General features: G+C 50.9%; 1 protein-coding gene across 1 annotated transcript in view; it reads right to left on the bottom strand.

Annotated features, from left to right (window-relative positions):
* SCARA5 (scavenger receptor class A member 5) overlaps positions 1–20,167 on the bottom strand; it is a 137,482-nt gene that overhangs the window by 22,310 nt on the left and 95,005 nt on the right. The window contains exon 7 of the mRNA XM_073335533.1: positions 7,007–7,054. Within this exon, the coding sequence (XP_073191634.1) occupies positions 7,007–7,054 (48 nt within the window). The remainder of the gene's footprint in view (positions 1–7,006; positions 7,055–20,167) is intronic.

A 20,167-nucleotide genomic window follows, 5' to 3' on the forward strand; every position in this document is an offset into this window, starting at 1 on the left:
CGCTGCTTGCATGTGAGGAAGGGACACATGATAACAGGGTGAGCCTCTGGCGACAGAGAGGGTTTTTGGGTGTCAGCCCTTCCCACAGCAGCTTTGATTGCCTCTGACTGCAGTGCTCTCAAATGCTGCACATTAACCGGTGCATTGGACGTAAGACACGGGAGGCGACCGTCCCGCCCTGCTAGGCACTGGTGAGGCCTCCGCTGGAGCACCGTGTCCAGTTCTGGGCACCGCACTTTAAGATGTGGACAAATGGGCGAGAGTCCAGAGGAGAAGAACAAAAATGATCAAAGGTTTAGAAAACCTGACCTCTGAGGAAAGGTTAAAACCACTGGGCCTGTTTAGTCTTGAGAAAAGCCAGCTCAGATGGTGGAGACATGATAACAGTCATTAAATACATAAAAAGGTGGTTGCCGAAAGAGCGGTGATTGTTTGCACTCCATGTCCATCAAGGACAGGACGAGAGTGTTGGGAGATGTTAGGGTTAAGTGAAGACATGGGGAGCTGCTGGTAGGCTGACATGGCATTAGGGAAGAAAGGCACAGACAGGCAGCATTGCTTTGTTTAATAAATAAGTTGCCATATTTTTCCCTTCCCTGTTGTTGAGAATTGATAAGCCTTGCAGCTGCATAAGTAGTTGTCTAAAAAACAACAACCAACCCCTTTGTGTAAAGAGGTGTTATCTCCCCCTCCCTTCTTTCCCAGCTACACAAGCGAGCCCTGGGTCACGGCCCCTCCCTCCCTCCCCTGAGAACCCGTGGATTCAGGGAATTTGTAGCAACAAATGACTGCAAAGAAATGTATTTTCAAGGTAACAATGCCTGTATAACATGCGTACTGCTGTGAACGATAGGGGTGGGTCTACTAATCGTATGGGTGTTTCTCTTACTTCGTAAAGGGTTTTAGGGTGTTGTAGTAAATGTAGGTTTCAGAGTAACAGCCGTGTTAGTCTGTATTCGCAAAAAGAAAAGGAGGACTTGTGGCACCTTAGAGACTAACCAATTTATTTGAGCATAAGCTTTCGTGAGTTACAGCTCACTTCAGTAAATGTAGGAATTTAAATACTAACTTAGATAAAGAGAGTGTGCTGTAACTAATCCAGTGCTTCCTCGACAATTGGGTCAAGGGGAACAAGTATCGCAATAAAGAAGCCCGTACTCAAATCCGCCTCTGGGTCAGCCTGCTCCTTAATTGCCTTAGTTTGCAGTATGGAAGCTTTAAGCTAGATATTAGGGAAAACTTTCTGATGAGAAGGGGTGTTAAGCTCTGGAACAGGTTATCAAGGGAGGTTATGGGATCTCCCTGGGAGGCTTGTAAGAACAGGTCAGACGAACACTTGCTAGGGATGGTCTAGGTTTACTTAGCCCTGCCTCAGCATGGGGACCTGGGCTAGATGACCTCTCAAGGTCCCTTCCAGCCCTAAGTTGCTAGGATTTTGTGTTGGTCAGCGCTCTGGTTAGCGCTGAGCAGGTTTGAGCCAGGCTAGCACTTGGATGGGAGGCTCAAGGTGTCAGGACCCTGGGCAAAGATAGGCAGGACTAGTGCCAGGAGCTTGGGATAACCGAACTGAGCCAGTGGTCGGAGCCAGTGTCAAAGTCAGGAGTTAGGCCAAAAGTCTGACCCAGAGGCAGAGTCAGGCATTCGGCTGAGGGTCAATACCAGGTACCAGGGTCCATGATGGCATTCCAGGGATCAATCAGGAGCCAGAGCTGGGAGCGCGGGGAAAAAAGAGCTGGAGATCCACATTCTTGCCTGGACACTTCCTGATATGCCCACCCCATGGTTTTACATAGGATCCAGGAGCCAATCAGGGATCGCTAGGACCAGTCAGTCATAGCTATAGGATGCTGTGGTCCAGAGACCTAGGCCAGCTCCCTTCTCTGAGCTCCCCTCACTGTCTCTCTTCCCCAGGGAGCCTGGCTAGGGTTGGCAACTTTCTAACCGCACTCTTGCTGCCATGGTCCCTGCCCCTTCCCTGAGGACCCACCCCCACTCACTCCGTCCCCCCTCCCTTCGTCGCTCACTCTCCCGCACCCTCACTCGCTTTCTTCAGGCTGGGACAGGGGGTTGGGGTGCGGGAAAGGGTGAGGGCTCCCGCAGAGGGTGCGGGCTCCAGAGTGGGACAGGGATGAGGGGTTGGAGGTGCAGGAGGGGGCTCCAGGCTGGGGCCGAGGGGCTCGGAGTGCGGGAGGGGACTCAGGGCTGGGGCAGGGAGTTGGGGTGTGGGAGCGGGTTGAGGTGTGGACTCCGGGCGGGCGGCGCTTACCTCAGATGGCTCCTGGTTGGCAGCGTAGCTGGCTCCGCACGGTTCCTGGAAGCGACCAGCATGTCTCTCTGGCTCCTAGGCAGAGGGGCCAGGGGGCTCTGCGCGCTGCCCGTGCCCACAGGTGCCGCCCCCTCAGCTCCCATTGGCTGCATTTCCTGGCCAATGGGATCTGCAGAGCTGGCGCTTGGGGTGGGGCAGCGCACAGAGCCCCTGTGGCCGCCCCTGCACCTAGGAGCCAGACATGCCAGCTGCTTCCGAGAGCCGCGCAGAGCCAGGGAGCCTGCCTTAGCCCTGCTGCACTGCCAACTGGAATTTTAATGGCACGGTCAGCTGTGCTCACTGGAGCCACCAGGGTCCCTTTTCGACCAGCGTTCTGGTGGAAAACCGGATGCCTGGCAGCCCTAAGCCGGGCAGGTCTCTTGGGGCTCACCCAGGGCTTGCCCCCGCGCCGAGGCCTGCTCTACCCTGGGGGTTCCTCCCAGCCTCAGCCGCTGTAGGGCTTCTCTAGGGAGAACTCCTTTTCTTCTCAGCAGCTCCCTCCTTCCCACTGGTGCGAGCAGCCTCCTCCCAGCTCAGCTGCTCCATTACTAATTAGCTCCAGAGGCCGCACCTGGAGCCCCGGATGGTTCCCAGGTGTGGCCCACCTGGTCATTTTGGGCCAGTTCAGCCCTGCTCCTCCCTGGCGGCGCCCCTCGCCATCGATCCCCTTCCCTCTATGCCTCAGGCTTTCTGCTCCCCGTTGCTCGGCCACATCCTGCGGCCGCTTTACCCCGGCCCTGTAACCTCCTTTCATTGCCTGGCTCAGAGGTGCCGACTTACATTTTTCCAGGTGCGTGCTCCAATCCCGCTCCGCCCCGAGGCCACGCCCCAACTCCGCCCCTTCCCCGAGGCCCTGCCCTGCCACGCCCCTTCTGCCAAGGCCCCGCCCCTGCTCTGCCCCTCCCCCCCGAGGCCCTGCCCTCGCTCCACCTCTTCCCGCCTCCGCTTTGCCCCTCCCCCCGCCCACCGCTCGCTACTCGCTGCGCCCCCCCCGAGTGCCTCCTGCCAGCCGCCAAACAGCCGATAGGCGGCCCCCGCTGAACAGCTGTGGCTGGTGGGTGCTGAGCACCCCCTATTTGTTTTTCCTGAGGGTGCTTCAGCCTCAGAGCACCCACAGAGTTGGTGCCTATGGCCTGGCTCCTTTGTTTTTGATGCACTAACTGCTTCCTGCCTGTTGAGCCTTCTGTCCTCCGGGCGGTCCTGCGGCCCCAGTCAGCCCCTATTTCCCAGCCTTTCACTCCTCCCGTCCCTGCAGAAGCATACGCAGGGCATGAGAGCGTGTCACTCCCTGGGCCCTGTTTACTCCTCCAGGATCTCTGCCCCATAGATAATGTCACGGCTTACCCTCCTGTCCCTCTCCCACGCCCGGAATAAAAACCGCTTCAGGGAACTGGTTACTCTCTGGGATTTCTCATTTCCCAGAAGAGGACTCTCTGGCTGGTCCCTCCTCCAGGCCAGCCTCTGCACGGCAGGGATTCTTGGAAAAGCCATTCAAAGGCATGAGGAGGCTATTTGAGAGTTCAGCCTGCTCCAGCTTGCAGGGGAGGGATCATGCATTCCTGGAAGTGGTGATTTCATGCTTCCAGAGAAGGCTTTATTCCCTGCCAGTGCCCCAGCTCACACTCTGTCCACTCAGAGGGCCCATTCATGCCAGGTCTGAGCACTTCCTGAGGAGTTAAAAAAAAAAATAGAGAGAACAATTTCTCGCTCTGCTTCCCTTCCCAGCGGCAGGAAAAAGAACTCTGGTTGATGACAGAGGCCTCTGTCGTTCGTGTGTGTCTGCACAAAGCACGTACAGTGGGAAAACTAAGTCAAAGGGATGAGTCTTACATTTCGTGGGTCGAGTTGTCTCTTGTGGCAGTGAGTTCCACAGTCTAGGTCCAGCCCCTGGGAAAGTTCTCGGCTGTTTCCTGGCTCTGATGGAGCACATCTGTCATGGGAGGCAGGTTCCACAGGTGGAAGAATCCAGAGTCTGTATCTGCATCCTGGTGTTTTTCAGGGGCTGGGTTTTGTGAGCCTGTCAAGCCCCTCCCGCCAGCTCCCCTTCCCTATCGCTTCCTCCATCCTCAGGGCCCTCTGGTTATGGCTGCAACCCTCCGGGTGAAAGAAGGCTGGATGCAGCCTCTCCTGGATTGGCCCCACCACCTGCTACTGATCTGGGGAAAGAAACAGAACCCCACCTCCTCCCACATGCTATTACAACTTACTAATTGGTAGCCCACCAGGCCACTGGCTTCTGCCACTGCTGCATCCCAGCCTATGTTGAATACATCACAGCTAGCTAAGGCAAAGACCTAGCAGCTTTATGCAGTACATCCAGCTGGGCTGGAGAGCTGTGTACGCGTGGCTAAACACTCCCCATAACATCTGGTCCCAGCTCCCACTGGATATTCACGCAAAACCTGGGATGGCTCAGCTGGGATCTGTGGTTGTTCCAGAGTCCCAGCCCAGACTATAAAGGGGACCCATCCAGGACATGTCACCACCTGATTGCGTTAGTCTTAGGTCAGCCCCAAAGCCCCATCCCTATGCTACGCTGTCCTTGTGAAAGAACACCCTAGTACTAGTGCATGGAAGGGATGTCTGGTGTTCATTACTGCCGGAGCCTGAAGACAGGCTGCTCTGGAAGGGTTGTGCCCGGGAAGGAACAAGGTCACAACTCTGGCACTGTACAGCCAGTTTAGAGGCAAAAGCTTAATTTGCCAGTAAAAATAAATAAATGTGCACGGCCAAATGAATTCACAGATTTGAACTTGATCCACTGACCCTGTTTATTTCCAGGGAAGAACCGGGAGGCAGAAAGCCAGACTCAGCTGCAGGTATTAACGTCCTGATCCTGATTAGCCTTGATGAAGCCAACCCTCTACTGCCAAGAGCCTTTGCTGCAGCAGAATCAGTCCTGACATGTTTTGTTTAACAGCGCTGGAAGATTTTGCTTTGAATATTCCAATAGTCTTAATAGGAGATGCTGGGCAGTGGAATAAGGGCTATGCTGGAATTGCTGCACCATCGGTACACAAGTGTGTATGGTGATAAATATGTCTACCTCCCACCTCAGTCTCCAGGCATGCAGAATTCTTCTCCTCCATGTTGGAAGACTCAGCAGTGCGTACCAGCACTCCGAATTAGGTCTTCCAAGGTGCATTACCGTGGCATTTGTCAGTACTGAATTTCAGCTGGCATGGAGCCTGGTCTCCATGTAAAAACTAGATCAACCTAGCTACATCACTCGGGACTGTGAAAAATGTCACGCTTGTGCAGTGTAGTTAGGGAGACAGTCCCCAGTGTAGACCCAGTGAGGTGTCCTACCTACCACCTCTCGGAGAGATGGATTACTCATAGCAATGGAAAAGCCCCTTCCGTCGATGTAGGAAGCATCCACTCTCCGGCACCATGGCGGCACAGCTGTAGCTGGGTCGTTGTAGGGTAGACGTGGCCTCATAGTCTTGTAGACTCAATGAGTCTAACCCAGTTCATTGTGTGTCATCTGCAGATCTTGCCACTTTATCCTCCCCTTTTCCCAGATTACCAGTGAACAACACTGGTCCTCATACAGAACCTTGTGGTAACCTCTGGCCATGATGACTATGGATCATTTGCTCCCACTTTTTGCTCTCTGTCTCAGTTTCTTCCTGATCCGTGGCAGTAGAATCATAGAATCATAGAAGATCAGGGTTGGAAGAGACCTCAGGAGGTCACCTAGTCCAACCCCCTGCTCAAAGCAGGACCAATCCCCAACTAAATCTTTGCCTCTCACCTCATGGCTACTTAGCTTCCTTAACAGCCCGAAGAGGCTTCGACTCCACAGTGGCAAAGGGCTACACCGCAGACTCCGCCCCTGGTACCACCAGAGGAGCTGCGTCAGTGGAGAATCACAGGTCCAGGTTGTTTTAGGGCTTGTCCACATGAACCATTAGACCGCAGCATGCTGGGGCGTGACTCAATCCAGCACGAGCCTGCTGCGGACTAAACTGTCCATGTGTGCCCTGCTGACACGCGTGAACCATTCGTTAATGTGATCTGAGCTCATCCTGCTTCAAAGTGCTCTGACAAACGGTTAACACTAGTTACAGGCTAGATTCACACCCCAGCTTGCCACAGCCTAATTGTTTACGTAGGCAAGCCCTTAGCGCACAGAAGGTTCAAGAGAACTGCTCTGAAGAATAACCTTTGCCTTAAAACCTCTCTGATCACGCAGCTTGATGTCACAGGCTAGCCAAGAGCCCTGGCACCATGAAGTTGTGTCTCAGCCACACCCAAGCCTGGGGAGCATTTCACAGGTGTAGCACAGTCTCCTCAGAGCGGAGGAGGCAGGGCTGGAGTGGACACTAAGCTGGAGGGATACTGAAGGAGAACACTGAAGAAGCCCAGCAGAGAGGGATAAACACAGGCCGCGTATAAATGTCAGTGTTACACACAGGGCAGCTCCAGACAGAGTGGCAGAATATTGTTAAGGAGGAGTCAATCATGTTATGACTAGAAGATCTACAGCTACAAGGGACACGAAAAGACATGCAAGTGGGACTCCCATCTAATTCTTCAGGGCACAGACTAGTCACTTACATGTTGGGGGAGAATAAAGAAGCAATTCCTCACCCCCTCTACCCATTGCAGTATCTACAATAGACCAACAGAAGGGCCTATAGAACCTCCTTGGGAGAAGCTCAACAGGGATTACCGCTCAGGATAGCAGCTGCTTACCTGTTTCGCCACCTCTGTCTCCCTTCTCTCCTTTCTGGCCTCGATCACCTGAGAAATGAGAGAAAGATCATATCAGGTGGTGATGGACTAAATGCATCACAGTGCAAGAAAGTGGATAAGCTTCAGATCTGCTAAAATATCTCTGGCTCAGGAACCAAACGGAGATAAAGCCAGAAAACTCTGGGGGAAGAGAACATTCAGGACATGTTAATTTCACGAGCCGTTTCCTGTTTGGCAACCAGTGCTTTATTTCTTTCATTTCACACTCACATTTATATGGAGAAGAACAATATCTGAGGATACAAATGACAGCATAGGATATGAGGAGGTCCGAAACCTAATGCCAGCTGAGCTGAGGAAGAGACTTCTCCCTGGGACACAGTATTACACAGTTAAATGTCAGAGCAGCATCTCTTCCTCTGGAGCACACAGTCTGAGCCACTCTTGAAACAGGGTCCTGGAGTAGAAATGCAGCCCCTGCACTGCCCAACAGTTCTGGGAGGGGAAATTTTGCCCTAGGACACTGAGGCAAACCCAGATTCTTACAAAATATGCTGTGGGCTTGTTAGGGCAAAACGTTGATAAAGGGTGAAATTCACCCTGATGCAGCCTGAGCCCTGGGCATCACTTGACTGTCACTAACCTCCCCTCGGAGTTTAAATCCCATCACTGGCAGACAGTGTTGTGCTAGTCGTTGGCAAGGGCGTGGGTTTTGCCCAAGGTCTGCCTGCAATCTTAGAATGATAGAATCATAGAATATCAGGGTTGGAAGGGACTCAGGAGGTCATCTAGTCCAACCCCCTGCTCAAAGCAGGACCGATCCCCAATTAAATCATCCCAGCCAGGGCTTTGTCAAGCCTGACCTTAAAAACTTCTAAGGAAGGAGATTCCACCACCTCCCTAGGTAACAGATTCCAGTGTTTCACCACCCTCCTAGTGAAAAAGTTTTTCCTAATATCCAACCTAAATCTCCCCCACTGCAACTTGAGACCATTACTCCTCGTTCTGTCATCTGCTACCACTGAGAACAGTCTAGAGCCATCCTCTTTGGAACCCCCTTTCAGGTAGTTGAAAGCAGCTATCAAATCCCCCCTCATTCTTCTCTTCCGTAGACTAAACATAAACATGAACTAAAACTAAAACTAAACATAAACTAAACTAAACATCCCCAGTTCCCTCAGCCTTCCTCATAACTCATGTGTTCCAGTCCCCTAATCATTTTTGTTGCCCTTCACTGGACTCTCTCCAATTTCTACACATCCTTCTTGTAGTGTGGAGCCCAAAACTGGACACAGTACTCCAGATGAGGCCTCACCAGTGTCGAATAGAGGGGAACGATCACGCCCCTCGATCTGCTGGCAATGCCCCTACTTATACATCCCAAAATGCCATTGGCCTTCTTGGCAACAAGGGCACACTGTTGACTCATATCCAGCTTCTTGTCCACTGTAACCCCTAGGTCCTTTTCCGCAGAACTGCTGCCGAGCCATTCGGTCCCTAGTCTGTAGCGGTGCATTGGATTCTTCCATCCTAAGTGCAGGACTCTTAGCAAGAACCTGTTGTCCCGCTCAGAGGAACAGGGCTGGTGTACCACCGTGTGATGGAGAATGTGGGGTTTGGATCCGAGCTGCAGATGTGGGATATGTATGCTGCAGATGTTCATTTTATCTGTGCGTACGCTCCCCTGCCGTACCCAGTAGTTAGGCGAGACAAGTTGGGAAGTGGGTGACGAGAGAGGTTAATCTGGGCAGTGGGGAAGTTTATGGACATTTTTGGGATAGAAGGAACAAAAACCAAGATGAGATGAGCTGGGAAAATCTGAATTTTGCTGCTGACTCTGAAAGTGCTGGCAAGGATTTCAGTTCTTCCTTCCCACCCTGAACCAAGCTGATCTACTAAGCTGGGTTTCCAGACTGACTGACTGACTAAGAAATATCTGCCCTCCCCTGATCTAAGGGTCATGCTTACTGTTGGTTGGAAAATTGATTAGTCCAGCCAGAAAGCCCGGCCCACAGAGTGAGACAGGTACCCAGAAGTCACCTACAACAGGACAGGCCCAACCAAGAAAATAACAGAACACCACTGGCCATCACGTACAGCCCCCAGCTAAACCCTCTCCAGCGCATCATCAATGATCTACAACCTATCCTGAAGGATGACCCATCACTCTTACAGGCCTTGGGAGACAGGCCAGTCCTCGCTTACAGACAGCCCCCCAACCTGAAGCAAATATTCACCAGCAACTACACCCCACACAACAGAAACACTAACCCAGGAACCAATCCCTGTAGCAAACCTCATTGCCTATTCTGTCCCCATATCTACTCTAGCGACACCATCAGACGATTCAACCACACCAGCCACACCATCAGGGGCTCATTCACCTGCACATCTGCTAATATGACATACGTCATCATGTGCCAGCAATGCCCCTCTGCCATGTACATTGGCCAAACTGGACAGTCTCTATGTAAAAGAATAAATGGACATAAATCAGACATCAGGAACGGTAACATACAAAAGCCAGCAGGAGAACACTTCAGTCTCCCTGAACACTCAGTAACAGATTTAAAAGTAGCCATCCTTCAACACAAAAACTTCAAAAACAGACTCCAAAGAGAAACTGCAGAGCTACAATTCTACAATGTAGAAAGAATAGTAAATATGGCAGGTGACCAGCTTGGCTTAACAGTGAAATCCTTGCTGATCTTGAACACAAAAAAGAGGCTTACAAGAAGTGGAAGATTGGACAAATGACCAGGGATAAGTATATAAATATTGCTCAGGCATGTAGGAATGGAATCAGGAAGGCTAAATCACACCTGGCGTTGCAGCTAGCGAGGGATGTTAAGAGTAACAAGAAGGGTTTCTTCAGGTATGTTGGCAATAAGAAGAAAGCCAAGGAAAGTGTGGGCCCCTTACTAAATGAGGGAGGCAACCTAGTGACAGAGGATGTGAAAAAAGCTAATGTACTCAATGCTTTTTTTGCCTCTGTCTTCACGAACAAGGTCAGCTCCCAGACTACCGCACTGGGCAGCACAGCATGGGGAGGAGGTGGCCAGCCCTCTGTGAAAGAAGAAGTGGTTCAGGACTATTTAAAAAAACTGGACGTACACAAGTCCATGGGGCCGGATGCGTTGCATCCGAGAGTGCTAAAGGAATTGGCGGATGTGATTGCAGAGCCATTGGCCATTATCTTTGAAAACTCATGGCGATCAGGGGAAGTCCCAGAAGATTGGAAAAAGGCTCACGTACTGCCCATCTTTAAAAAAGGGAAGAAGGATGATCCTGGGAACTACAGGCCAGTCAGCCTCACCTCAGTCCCCGGAAAAATCATGGAGCATGTCCTCAAGGAATCAATTCTGAAGCACTTAGACGACAGGGAAGTGATCAGGAAGAGTCAGCATGGATTCACCAAGGGCAAGTCATGCCTGACTAATCTAATTGCCTTCTATGATGAGATAACTGGTTCTGTGGATGAAGGGAAAGCAGTGGACGTGTTATTCCTCGACTTTAGCAAAGCTTTTGACATGGTCTCCCACAGTATTTTTGTCAGCAAATTAAAGAAGTATGGGCTGGATGGATGCACTACAAGGTGGGTAGAACGTTGGCTAGATTGTCGGGCTCAGCGGGTAATGATCAATGGCTCCATGTCTAGTTGGCAGCCGGTATCTAGCGGAGTGCCCCAAGGGTTGGTCCTGGGGCCGGTTTTGTTCAATATCTTCATTAATGATCTGGAGGATGGTGTGGATTGCACCCTCAGCAAGTTTGCGGATGACACTAAACTGGGAGGAGTGGTAGATACACTGGAGGGTAGGGATAGGATACAGAGGGACCTAGACAAATTGGAGGATTGGGCCAGAAGAAATCTGATGAGGTTCAACAAGGACAAGTGCAGAGTCCTGCACTTAGGATGGAAGAATCCAATGCACCGCTACAGACTAGGGACTGAATGGCTCGGCAGCAGTTCTGCAGAGAAGGACCTAGGGGTGACAGTGGACGAGAAGCTGGATATGAGTCAACAGTGTGCCCTTGTTGCCAAGAAGGCCAATGGCATTTTGGGGTGTATAAGTAGGGGCATTGCCAGCAGATCAAGGGATGTGATCGTTCCCCTCTATTCGACATTGGTGAGGCCTCATCTGGAGTACCGTGTCCAGTTTTGGGCCCCACACTACAAGAAGGATGTGGAAAAATTGGAAAGCGTCCAGCGGAGGGCAACAAAAATGATTAGGGGACTGGAACACATGAGTTATGAGGAGAGGCTGAGGGAACTGGGATTGTTTAGTCTACGGAAGAGAAGAATGAGGGGGGATTTGATAGCTGCTTTTAACTACCTGAAAGGTGGATCCAAAGAGGATGGATCTAGACTATTCTCAGTGATAGCAGATGACAGGACAGGAGTAATGGTCTCAAGTTGCAGTGCAGGAGGTTTAGGTTGGATATTAGGAAAAATTATTTCACTAGGAGGGTGGTGAAACACTGGAATGCGTTACCTAGGGAGGTGGTGGAATCCCCTTCCTTAGAAGTTTTTAAGATCAGGCTGGACAAAGCCCTGGCTGGGATGATTTAGTTGGGATTGGTCCTGCTCTGGGCAGGGGGTTGGACTAGATGGCCTCCAGAGGTCCCTTCCAACTCTGTTATTCTATGATTCTATGAATTCATTTGCAAATTTAACACCATTAATTTGGGCTTGAATAGGGACTGGGAGTGGCTGGGTCACTCCAAAAGCAACTTTCCCTCTCTTGGTATTGACACCTCCTCCTCAATTAGTGGGAGTGGACCACGTCCACCCTAATTGAATTGGCCCTGTCATCACTGGTTCTCTACTGGTGAGGTAAATCCCTTCTCTTCATGTGCCAGTATATTTATGCCTGTATTTATAATTTGCACTCCATGCATCTGACGAAGTGGGTTTTTTACCCACAAAACCTTATGCCCAAATAAATCGGTTAGTCTTTAAGGTGCCACCAGACTCCTCGTTGTTTTTGACAGAAGAGAGAGTGAGCATAAGGTATCTGAACTACAACTCCCATGAAGTGCAGCAGCATGATTTTGAATTGAAATTTTCCGGTTTTGGCCAAAAACATTTCAGGTTTTGGGGCATTTGCCTTTTTGACCAAATATCGAGATGTTCCATGGAGATCAGGCACTTCTCACGAAAAACGTGGGTTAGTCAAACCCCATTTTCCTGTAAAAAAACAAAAGAAGGTGTTTTGGTGGAAAATTTTTGACCAGCCCTAGTCATGATCCTGGTGAATTAAGGCCTCTACTCTGTAACCAGGCTGGCTTTAAACATGGTGCTGTGTCCTGACACAACCTGGTTGAGATATGGTTAGTAACCGTGATAATGAACAGTGTGTCATCTCTGTTAGTGGTTTGGATTGCATGTGGCAGCCCTCCAGCAATCATGTCCTCACACTGCTATTTTGCTGAACTGTGCTTGTGTGAATGGCCTGGCTGTTTTTTCTTCCCTCTATGCATTAGGACATCCCTCTCTAGGCATGTCCCCCAGGCCCCTCCTGAGGCAGTATGGGATAGCTGCCCAGAGTTTTCCCAGCATGCTCTGAAACAAACATGGTTAGAAGGCGTGGTGAAGGAATGATGCCAGGTGCACACAACTGATGTGCGGTGCCGTAATCGGGTCAGACAAGAGTGTCACAGCACTGGTTACACAAACACAGCTGTTACTAATGGTGTGCATAGCATCCCGCTGAAGCATCTGGTGTTGGCTACTATCAGAGGCATGAGAGAGGCCTAGATGGAGCATGGTGGTGGTACCCATCTTCCTATACATTCCCATCCGTTCTACGTACTGTGCTCAAACCTACCAGCTATGCTGCATCATACGCAACGTATGGCCATTCCAGAACTGGCATGGAACATGGGCTGCTCCTTCATCGGCTGCTGCTGTTGCCTATGGACTGCGTCCTGAGTGGAACTTGCAGGACAAAACCCTGGCATATCTGAGATGCATTTAAAATGCACTCGTTTATTGCTCTAGGCGCATGCACATGATACCCAGAGACTGGATCGCAGTCCCCTATTAAAACCCTTTGCTTCTCCTCCCTCCCGCACCTGTTGGCAGGTCACCGGAAGGGAAGCAACAAGAGGAACGAAAGGGCACCACCCTGATTGCTGGTCCTCTCCGCGAATCATCCGCAAGCTGCCCCCGGGCCCGAGCCCTTCAACGAGCAATATCCAGGCCCGGCTTTGACACGTCCTTCTATTTGGTCTCTGCGTGGTAACAACACACACGAGTTGCAAAGAAAAAAAATCCAGGAAATTCTTGCCCTTTAGCTTGGATGCTCTGGGAAGACGATTGCTCCCAGGGCCTGCCTCAGCTGTGTCCAATGGAAGAAACCTGCCTGGAGCCCGCTCTGCTGATGAAAAGCAGATGAGTGCAGAACAGAGAACAGCAGGACGAAGGACGCGGCCGAGATGGAGCAGCTGGGGAGGGGACCATGAAAGAGATCTATGTCCAGTGTCCCATGGATGCAGCGGCTGGTGCTCCTGTTCCACACCACACTAGGAGACGAGGTAGGAAGTGGCCAGGGGGGCTGACCATTGGGCTGGGTGCTGTCAGCATGTTGCAGTCAGATCCCTGCTGACCCAGTGGCAGAACCATCCGCCACTGTTAGGGCCCTGGGCTGGGACTCAGTGGAGTAGGGTGGGCCTGGGTCCTCCTATCCCTGCTGCCATCCCCACCCCGGCGGTGGCAGCCTCCCCATCCTAGGCCAAGAGGCCTGCGTTCATTTGCCATCTATCTGAGCCAAAACGCCAGGCGATAGACTGTCTACTGCTCTGCCCCACATAAAGGGTCAGGGAGCCCCTGATCCTTAGACTACTTGTAGCTCCGCCTTGCTTGAGGGCTGAGCTTCCTAGACTGTTTGTAGATTTGTCCTACCAGAAGGCTCAGCACGTCCATACTGACTCTGGCTAGTACACCACACAGCCCTGAGGGAAAGGCAGCCATATTGACTTTGGCCCTGAGACCGCATGACCCCGAGGCTAAGGGTGATTGAATGGACTTAACTGCGGGGCTGTAACGACCCCGACCCCATCCCAAAACAGGGACAGGGCACACTTGCCTCGTGACATGCTGGGACTGTGTGTGCTGGGGGTGTTGCCACACCCCTTTGCTTGAAGTAGTAATAACAAACACCAGATACATGGTTTCCATCATCGGCACTCCCACTATGAAAATTGCTCCAGCAGCCCTGCATGAAAGGTGGTAGGATGTGTTCTGGGGATTCACCCCAGGGTCCAGAGAGGGGTGGCAGGGCTGGAATTTGGGGGAGACGCATAGTGTTGCCTCGCTGCTGAGTGGTAGCAGATGTCGGGGCCTTGCAGGCTGGCCTCCCACTGCAGCAGACATCAGTGACGTGGAGTTTGGGCATATTGCTTGTGCAGCTTGTTTCTTTACACCGCACCAGTCCTGGAACAGAGGTGGTCACAAATGACATGTAGACAAGCCCCTCTTCCAGGACTCTCAGCCCACATCAGTGCCCCGTTCCCAGGGAGCAACTCTGCCCTAAGAATTGATCCTAGTGTGAGAGATTAAGGCAGGGCACCAATGCTGCCCAGTGTGTCTAACTTGCTGCTGGTTGCAAACCGCAACACTTCTATTCATAGACGTGCACTACAATGCTAACAACAACACCGCATTTCTTCAAAGACCGACCATAACATGCCCACCAAGAACAACAACATGCCAGACTCTGTGTAACAGTGCCACTTGGTGGCTCCTGCCAGACCAATGTCACATTTCTGTTTTCTGAAATTGCAAAGTCAACAAATCAGAACTAGCTCTAGTAACAGCTGCCAAACTCCTGCATTGGTTCGAGTTCCCATCCAATTCCTCCATGTGGTACTTCCCATATAGACAAACTGACCTCTGTGCAGGCTTTGGATAGGGTGAGGGTGTTTTTTTCATGAGACCTTAAAACCAAGGTCTGATCTATTCTACCAGTGGTGCTACTAATGAGAAGGGATTTGTCCCAGTGACCACAGCGAAAATCTCCCCTCCCCAATGCCGCAATGCAGTTTGGAGAGTCCTGGCTGGGTGCAGCACTCCACCCCAGACGTGGCTGCATTTCAGCAGTGACATGACTATGCTCACTATACACAGACAAAAAGCACTGTGTCAATGAAAGGTTACTAGTACAGAAAACCAGCCCTTCACCGAAAGCATGGAACTGGGCTATTGCCTCACCAGGTATCTGCTTCCTCTAAGTTACAGCCATGACTATCAATCACAGAAATTCAGCAATTACCGCCAGCGTATTTGGCCATTTATTGGAGATGGGCCTGGACCAGTCCCCCAGATCTGAACACCCCTGAACTTGGGGAGTTTTGAAACCCAGGTTTGGAAGCTGAGGCCTAGCCCATCTCCCCCTGAGCCTGAACCACTCGGAGGGGCCATTTGTAGACGACAGTCTGAAAAAGGGCAAGTGGGAAGGGATCCCATGTGCGAGAACATGGGCGGTAACACTGGGTGGTTCCCTCATGGATACAGCAGGGAGGAAAATTCTAAAAGTTTAAACCCTAGAGGGCGGGGTATTCTCGGTCACGCGTCCTCCATCCCCTCCTGTGCATGGATCAGTGACCCCTCCAGGGGACTAGCTTACACATTCGATGGTAGAGAAAGTCTGTCATTTCTAACCCGCTGAGGGAAGCACATCAAAGACGGCAACATTCACCGAAAGTCCAGGGGCCTCTTATAGAGGCCAGATCAGATCAATTGATTAGTCTAAGCCCAGAGCTGGAAGAGGCATGAGATCATGAGACACAATTTATCATATAGGCCCCAGCAGCCTTATTGCCCGGCAGCCCAGGACAATCAGAAATCAGATCCAGGTGAATTTAACCTAATCACTTACTGACCAGTGGGAAAAGTGCTGTCTCGCCCCTACAAACCCTGGGTGTGCTGGCCAAGTGACATATCCCATGTGAGGCTGACAGTGAAAATTAGTCTTTCATTAACTCAGGCACCAGACTCTAAGAACATAAGAATGGCCATATTGGGACTGACCAGTGGCCAATGCCGGGTGCCCCAGAGGGAATGAACAGAACAGGGAATCATCAAGTATCCAGCCCCTGTTGCCCATTCCTGGCTTCCCTACCACGATGAAGATCATATAAGAACCTGGGTGGATGGACAGCAGAAATGCATGACTTTTCCCACCTTGCTTGTTGCTCTACTCTGACAACCATGTTTGCGATCCAGCCTGACCTTGGAAAAAGTCACCTTCCTGTCCACAGCCCCAGCCTGATATGCGAACCTTGGAGATAGACTGCTAGGGTCTAAGATGCATTTGGCAGGTAGATCAACATCTATGGAGCCAATGTGAGTGGGGGAAATGAACAATCCCCATTCTCTTATTTCTGCAGGAAGGAGGCTGATTCCTAATGCCCTGGCCATCAAATTAATGTAGCTAACGAAAACTCTTTACCCAGCAGCCAGACCGTACACTCAGAGCGTGAGTCCCAGCTCAGGGCAAGTAGCAATCTCTATTGACTGGTTTAAGCAAATGAAACGATCTTGACAACAGAGTTCACTGTAAAGATGATGGGACAGGGGTTGAGACTGTCTTTCTTACGTGGGAAGAGGAGTGGAAGAGCAGGCCGTAAAAGAGGAGAGACCTTTTGAAGGAGTTTCGCAAGCATCGTCTTGAACATGAGAAAAGCTTATCCCGCCGTGAGAAAAACAAAACCCGTCTGGTTTGGCAGTGTTCCCAGATCATAGGCTGTGATTCCCAGTGTAATATTTCCCGACAGGCCCACGCCGAAGTCGTTAAGTCACATACAGGACGGTTTAATGTATTTATTTTATGTGTGCAGGTTCAAACCGCAACTCTAATAACATTTGTGTGGGGGGGTGGAGAGTGAGAAAACCTGGATTTGTGCTGGAAATGGCCCAACCTGATGATCACTTTAGATAAGCTATTACCAGCAGGACAGTGGGGTGGGAATAGGTATTGTTTCATATTCTCTGTGTGTATATAAAGTCTGCTGCAGTTTCCACGATATGCATCTGAGGAAGTGAGCTGTAGCTCACGAAAGCTCATGCTCAAATAAATTGGTTAGTCTCTAAGGTGCCACAAGTACTCCTTTTCTTTTTGCGAATACAGACTAACACGGCTATTACTCTGAAACCATCCAGAGAATGTGATTCCTTATTGGACCCATCTCTTGGATAGCAATAGGCACTCCTTCCGCTGGGCAAATTTTGTTTTCACGCAGACTTTGGCCTTGAATGGGTCAAGTTGGACAAACATTTACAGGGCCGAGGATTCAAACATTCCCTTTCTCACTCACACACACTCACACATTGGCATGGGTGTGCAGGAAACATGTGTGTTTAATAGCATACTCCAGGGCTAAGAGGGGGAGTGTTTGCCTAGGACTGAAGTAAAGGTTAATTTGCTTAATGCTCTTTGCCTGTCAAGCTGTTATTTGGCAACCATCGATGAGAAAAATCTACCGTCCCCTCGTCTCTGAAAGGAAAGAAAACCACAGACCACAACTATAATGTGGGTTTGGCTGGGGGATGCCAAAAAGCAGGTTGTGTGATTGGCTTCCAGCTGCTGCCACCCCCCTCCCCAAGAATTGCAGTGCTCTTGAAAAAGATGCAGGGCTGTGATGATCATCTAGTCCAGCATTTCTCAAACACGGGGTCCCAACCCAAAAGGGGGTCGCAAACCTATTGTAGGGGAGGTCGCGGTATTGTCACCCTAACTTCTGTGCTCTCCGGCTGCCCAGCTCTGAAGGCAGCACCGCCCGCAGCAGCAGTGCAGAAGTAAGGGTGGCCTGGTATGGGGAGGGCAGTCACATTTTTTGGGGGGGGGTGTCGTCACAGCCTGAAATATTTTCAAAGGGGGTCCCAGCAAAAAGAAAAAAAGTTTGAGAACCCCTGATCTAGTCTGACCTGCTGCAGGACACAGGCCAGTGGTTCCTGCATCAAGCCTGTACCTTGTGACTGAGCTAGAGCGGGATGCCCACCAAGCCTGGTGAGTGACACCGCTGCGGATGCTGAAGCCCCATGTCCTCAGGGACTGTACTCATCTCTAAAAATCCTGGTAAGGAAAACTGTCAGCGGCTGTAAAACAGAGAAAACAAACTGGAGCTACTGCAACCCACACATTTATTCTCTTGTTCCTTCAGCTTCTCATCTTCCCTTCTTCTTTCCTCCTCCCTTTCAGCACCAGTACATCCTGCGTAGGGCTAGGCCCACACTTTTGCGGGCCCTGCTGTCTGCATCAAGCCATGTGTAGGCTGAGAAGGAAGCTAGCTGTGTTTTTCTGCACATACCCCAGAGCCGGCTCCAGTCCTGTGCCCACACAGACATACCAGGGCTTATGGGTTCTTTGTTCTTTTCCAATGAGAGAGAGCCCTGGACTAATAACAGCAACTCACAGTGTCAAGTGCTTTCCGTCTTCCAAGCACTGCACAAATACTGTCTATTCACCCGGGAGATTTGAAGAGCCAATTGTGCCCTAGGAGCACAGAAACCCTTTGAAGGCAAGATGGTGCCGAGCAGAGGACATTTGGGAGGCCAATGCAGAGAGCAGATTCTCCCTCTTGAGAAACCAGGTTGGTATCTGGTACGTGGCCACCAAAGTTACCGTGGTGACAATGGGGTGGGGTTGCCACTCATTCCACGACTTATAGGACAGGCTTTGATTTTGAGGGTCATGATCCAGGCATCCTGACATATCTCTGGGGCCAAAGCAGCGTCATTTGGTTTGTGGCACAGATGGAACAAGGCAAAATCGTGGTGCCCCAGATCTGTCTTGAAGAGCTGGGAGCCCTTCTGCATCCTTCTTGTTTTGCTGTTGCATGGCATTGAGAGACAAGGGCTCTCTGCCCTCCCGCTGGCCCTGCCCTTTGGGTCTGGAATCCCACCTCTTCTCACATGTTTGCAGGGTGCCGACAGGGACAGCATGCCCCTGCGCGGAGGTGCATGAGTGTCAAATATCTCCCTTCCCAGTGCTAGCATGCTGCAGCACACCATGGGGGCCACGAAACATGCACAGTGCTGCATAGTCAATGGGACACATCCATGCGGCTAAACAAAGTTCCAGCCGGATGCATCTCACCGATATGATACCGGGAATCCCATGACCTTATTTTAATGAATCCATGGCTGCATTTAATGACAATGCCCACATCGCAGTCACCAGCTCAACTGCACACATGCAACATTGGAAGTAGAACTCAGGACTGTCTCTGCAAGCTCTCACTCCCCTCAGACTCCAGATGAAGGAGAATTTCTCTTAGTTCATATAATCGTAGAAGGTTAGAGTTGGAAGAGACCTCAGGAGGTCATCTAGTCCAACCCCCTGCTCAAAGCAGGACCAACCCCAACTAAATCATCCCAGCCAGGGCTTTGTCAAGCCGGGCCTTAAAAACCTCTAAGGGTGGAGATTCCACCACCTCCCTAGGTAACGCATTCCAGTGCTTCACCACCCTCCTAGTGAAATAATGTTTCCTAATATCCAACCTAGACCTCCTGCACTGCAACTTCAGACCATTGCTCTGTTCTGTCATCTGCCACCCCTGAGAACAGCCGAGCTCCATCCTCTTTGGAATCCCCTTCAGGTAGTTGAAGGCTGCTATCAAATCCCCGCTCACTCGTCTCTTCTGCAGACCAAATAAGCCCTGTTCCCTCAGCCTCTCCTCGTAAGTCATGGGCCCCAGCCCCTAAGCATTTTTGTTGCCTTCCACTGGACTCTCTCCAATTTGTCCACATCCCTTCTGTAGTCCACATCCTTGTCCACATCCTTCCTAGTTGTAGTAATATTAGTGCTTATATCCTCTACGGGCCATGAAGAGAGGGTGACAAGAACAAATCAGCGGGACATCTTGCCCATGATGAGCCCATTGCGGACCGCTGAATATTTACCTGGCAAACAAAGACAAGTCAACTTAACCAAGACATACTGAGTTATTGAGGAACGGAGGTGCTGTTTCCACCCCAGAGTGCAACCAGTTCTGACTCACCCTTATAGGAGGGAAGTCAAGGAAATTCTTTTGCCCCCCCATTCCCTGGCTGCAAAACAACCAGTCCCGAGGAATTAATTTCCCCCTTGTCTACAGAGCATCAGAGATGGAGAAGAGCTAGTCAGTACCATCTACTCCGCTGTCTGCTCTTCTTTGGTT

Source organism: Lepidochelys kempii, chromosome 3 (genome assembly GCF_965140265.1).
Source record: "Lepidochelys kempii isolate rLepKem1 chromosome 3, rLepKem1.hap2, whole genome shotgun sequence".
In the NCBI taxonomy this organism is placed as follows: domain Eukaryota; kingdom Metazoa; phylum Chordata; order Testudines; family Cheloniidae; genus Lepidochelys; species Lepidochelys kempii.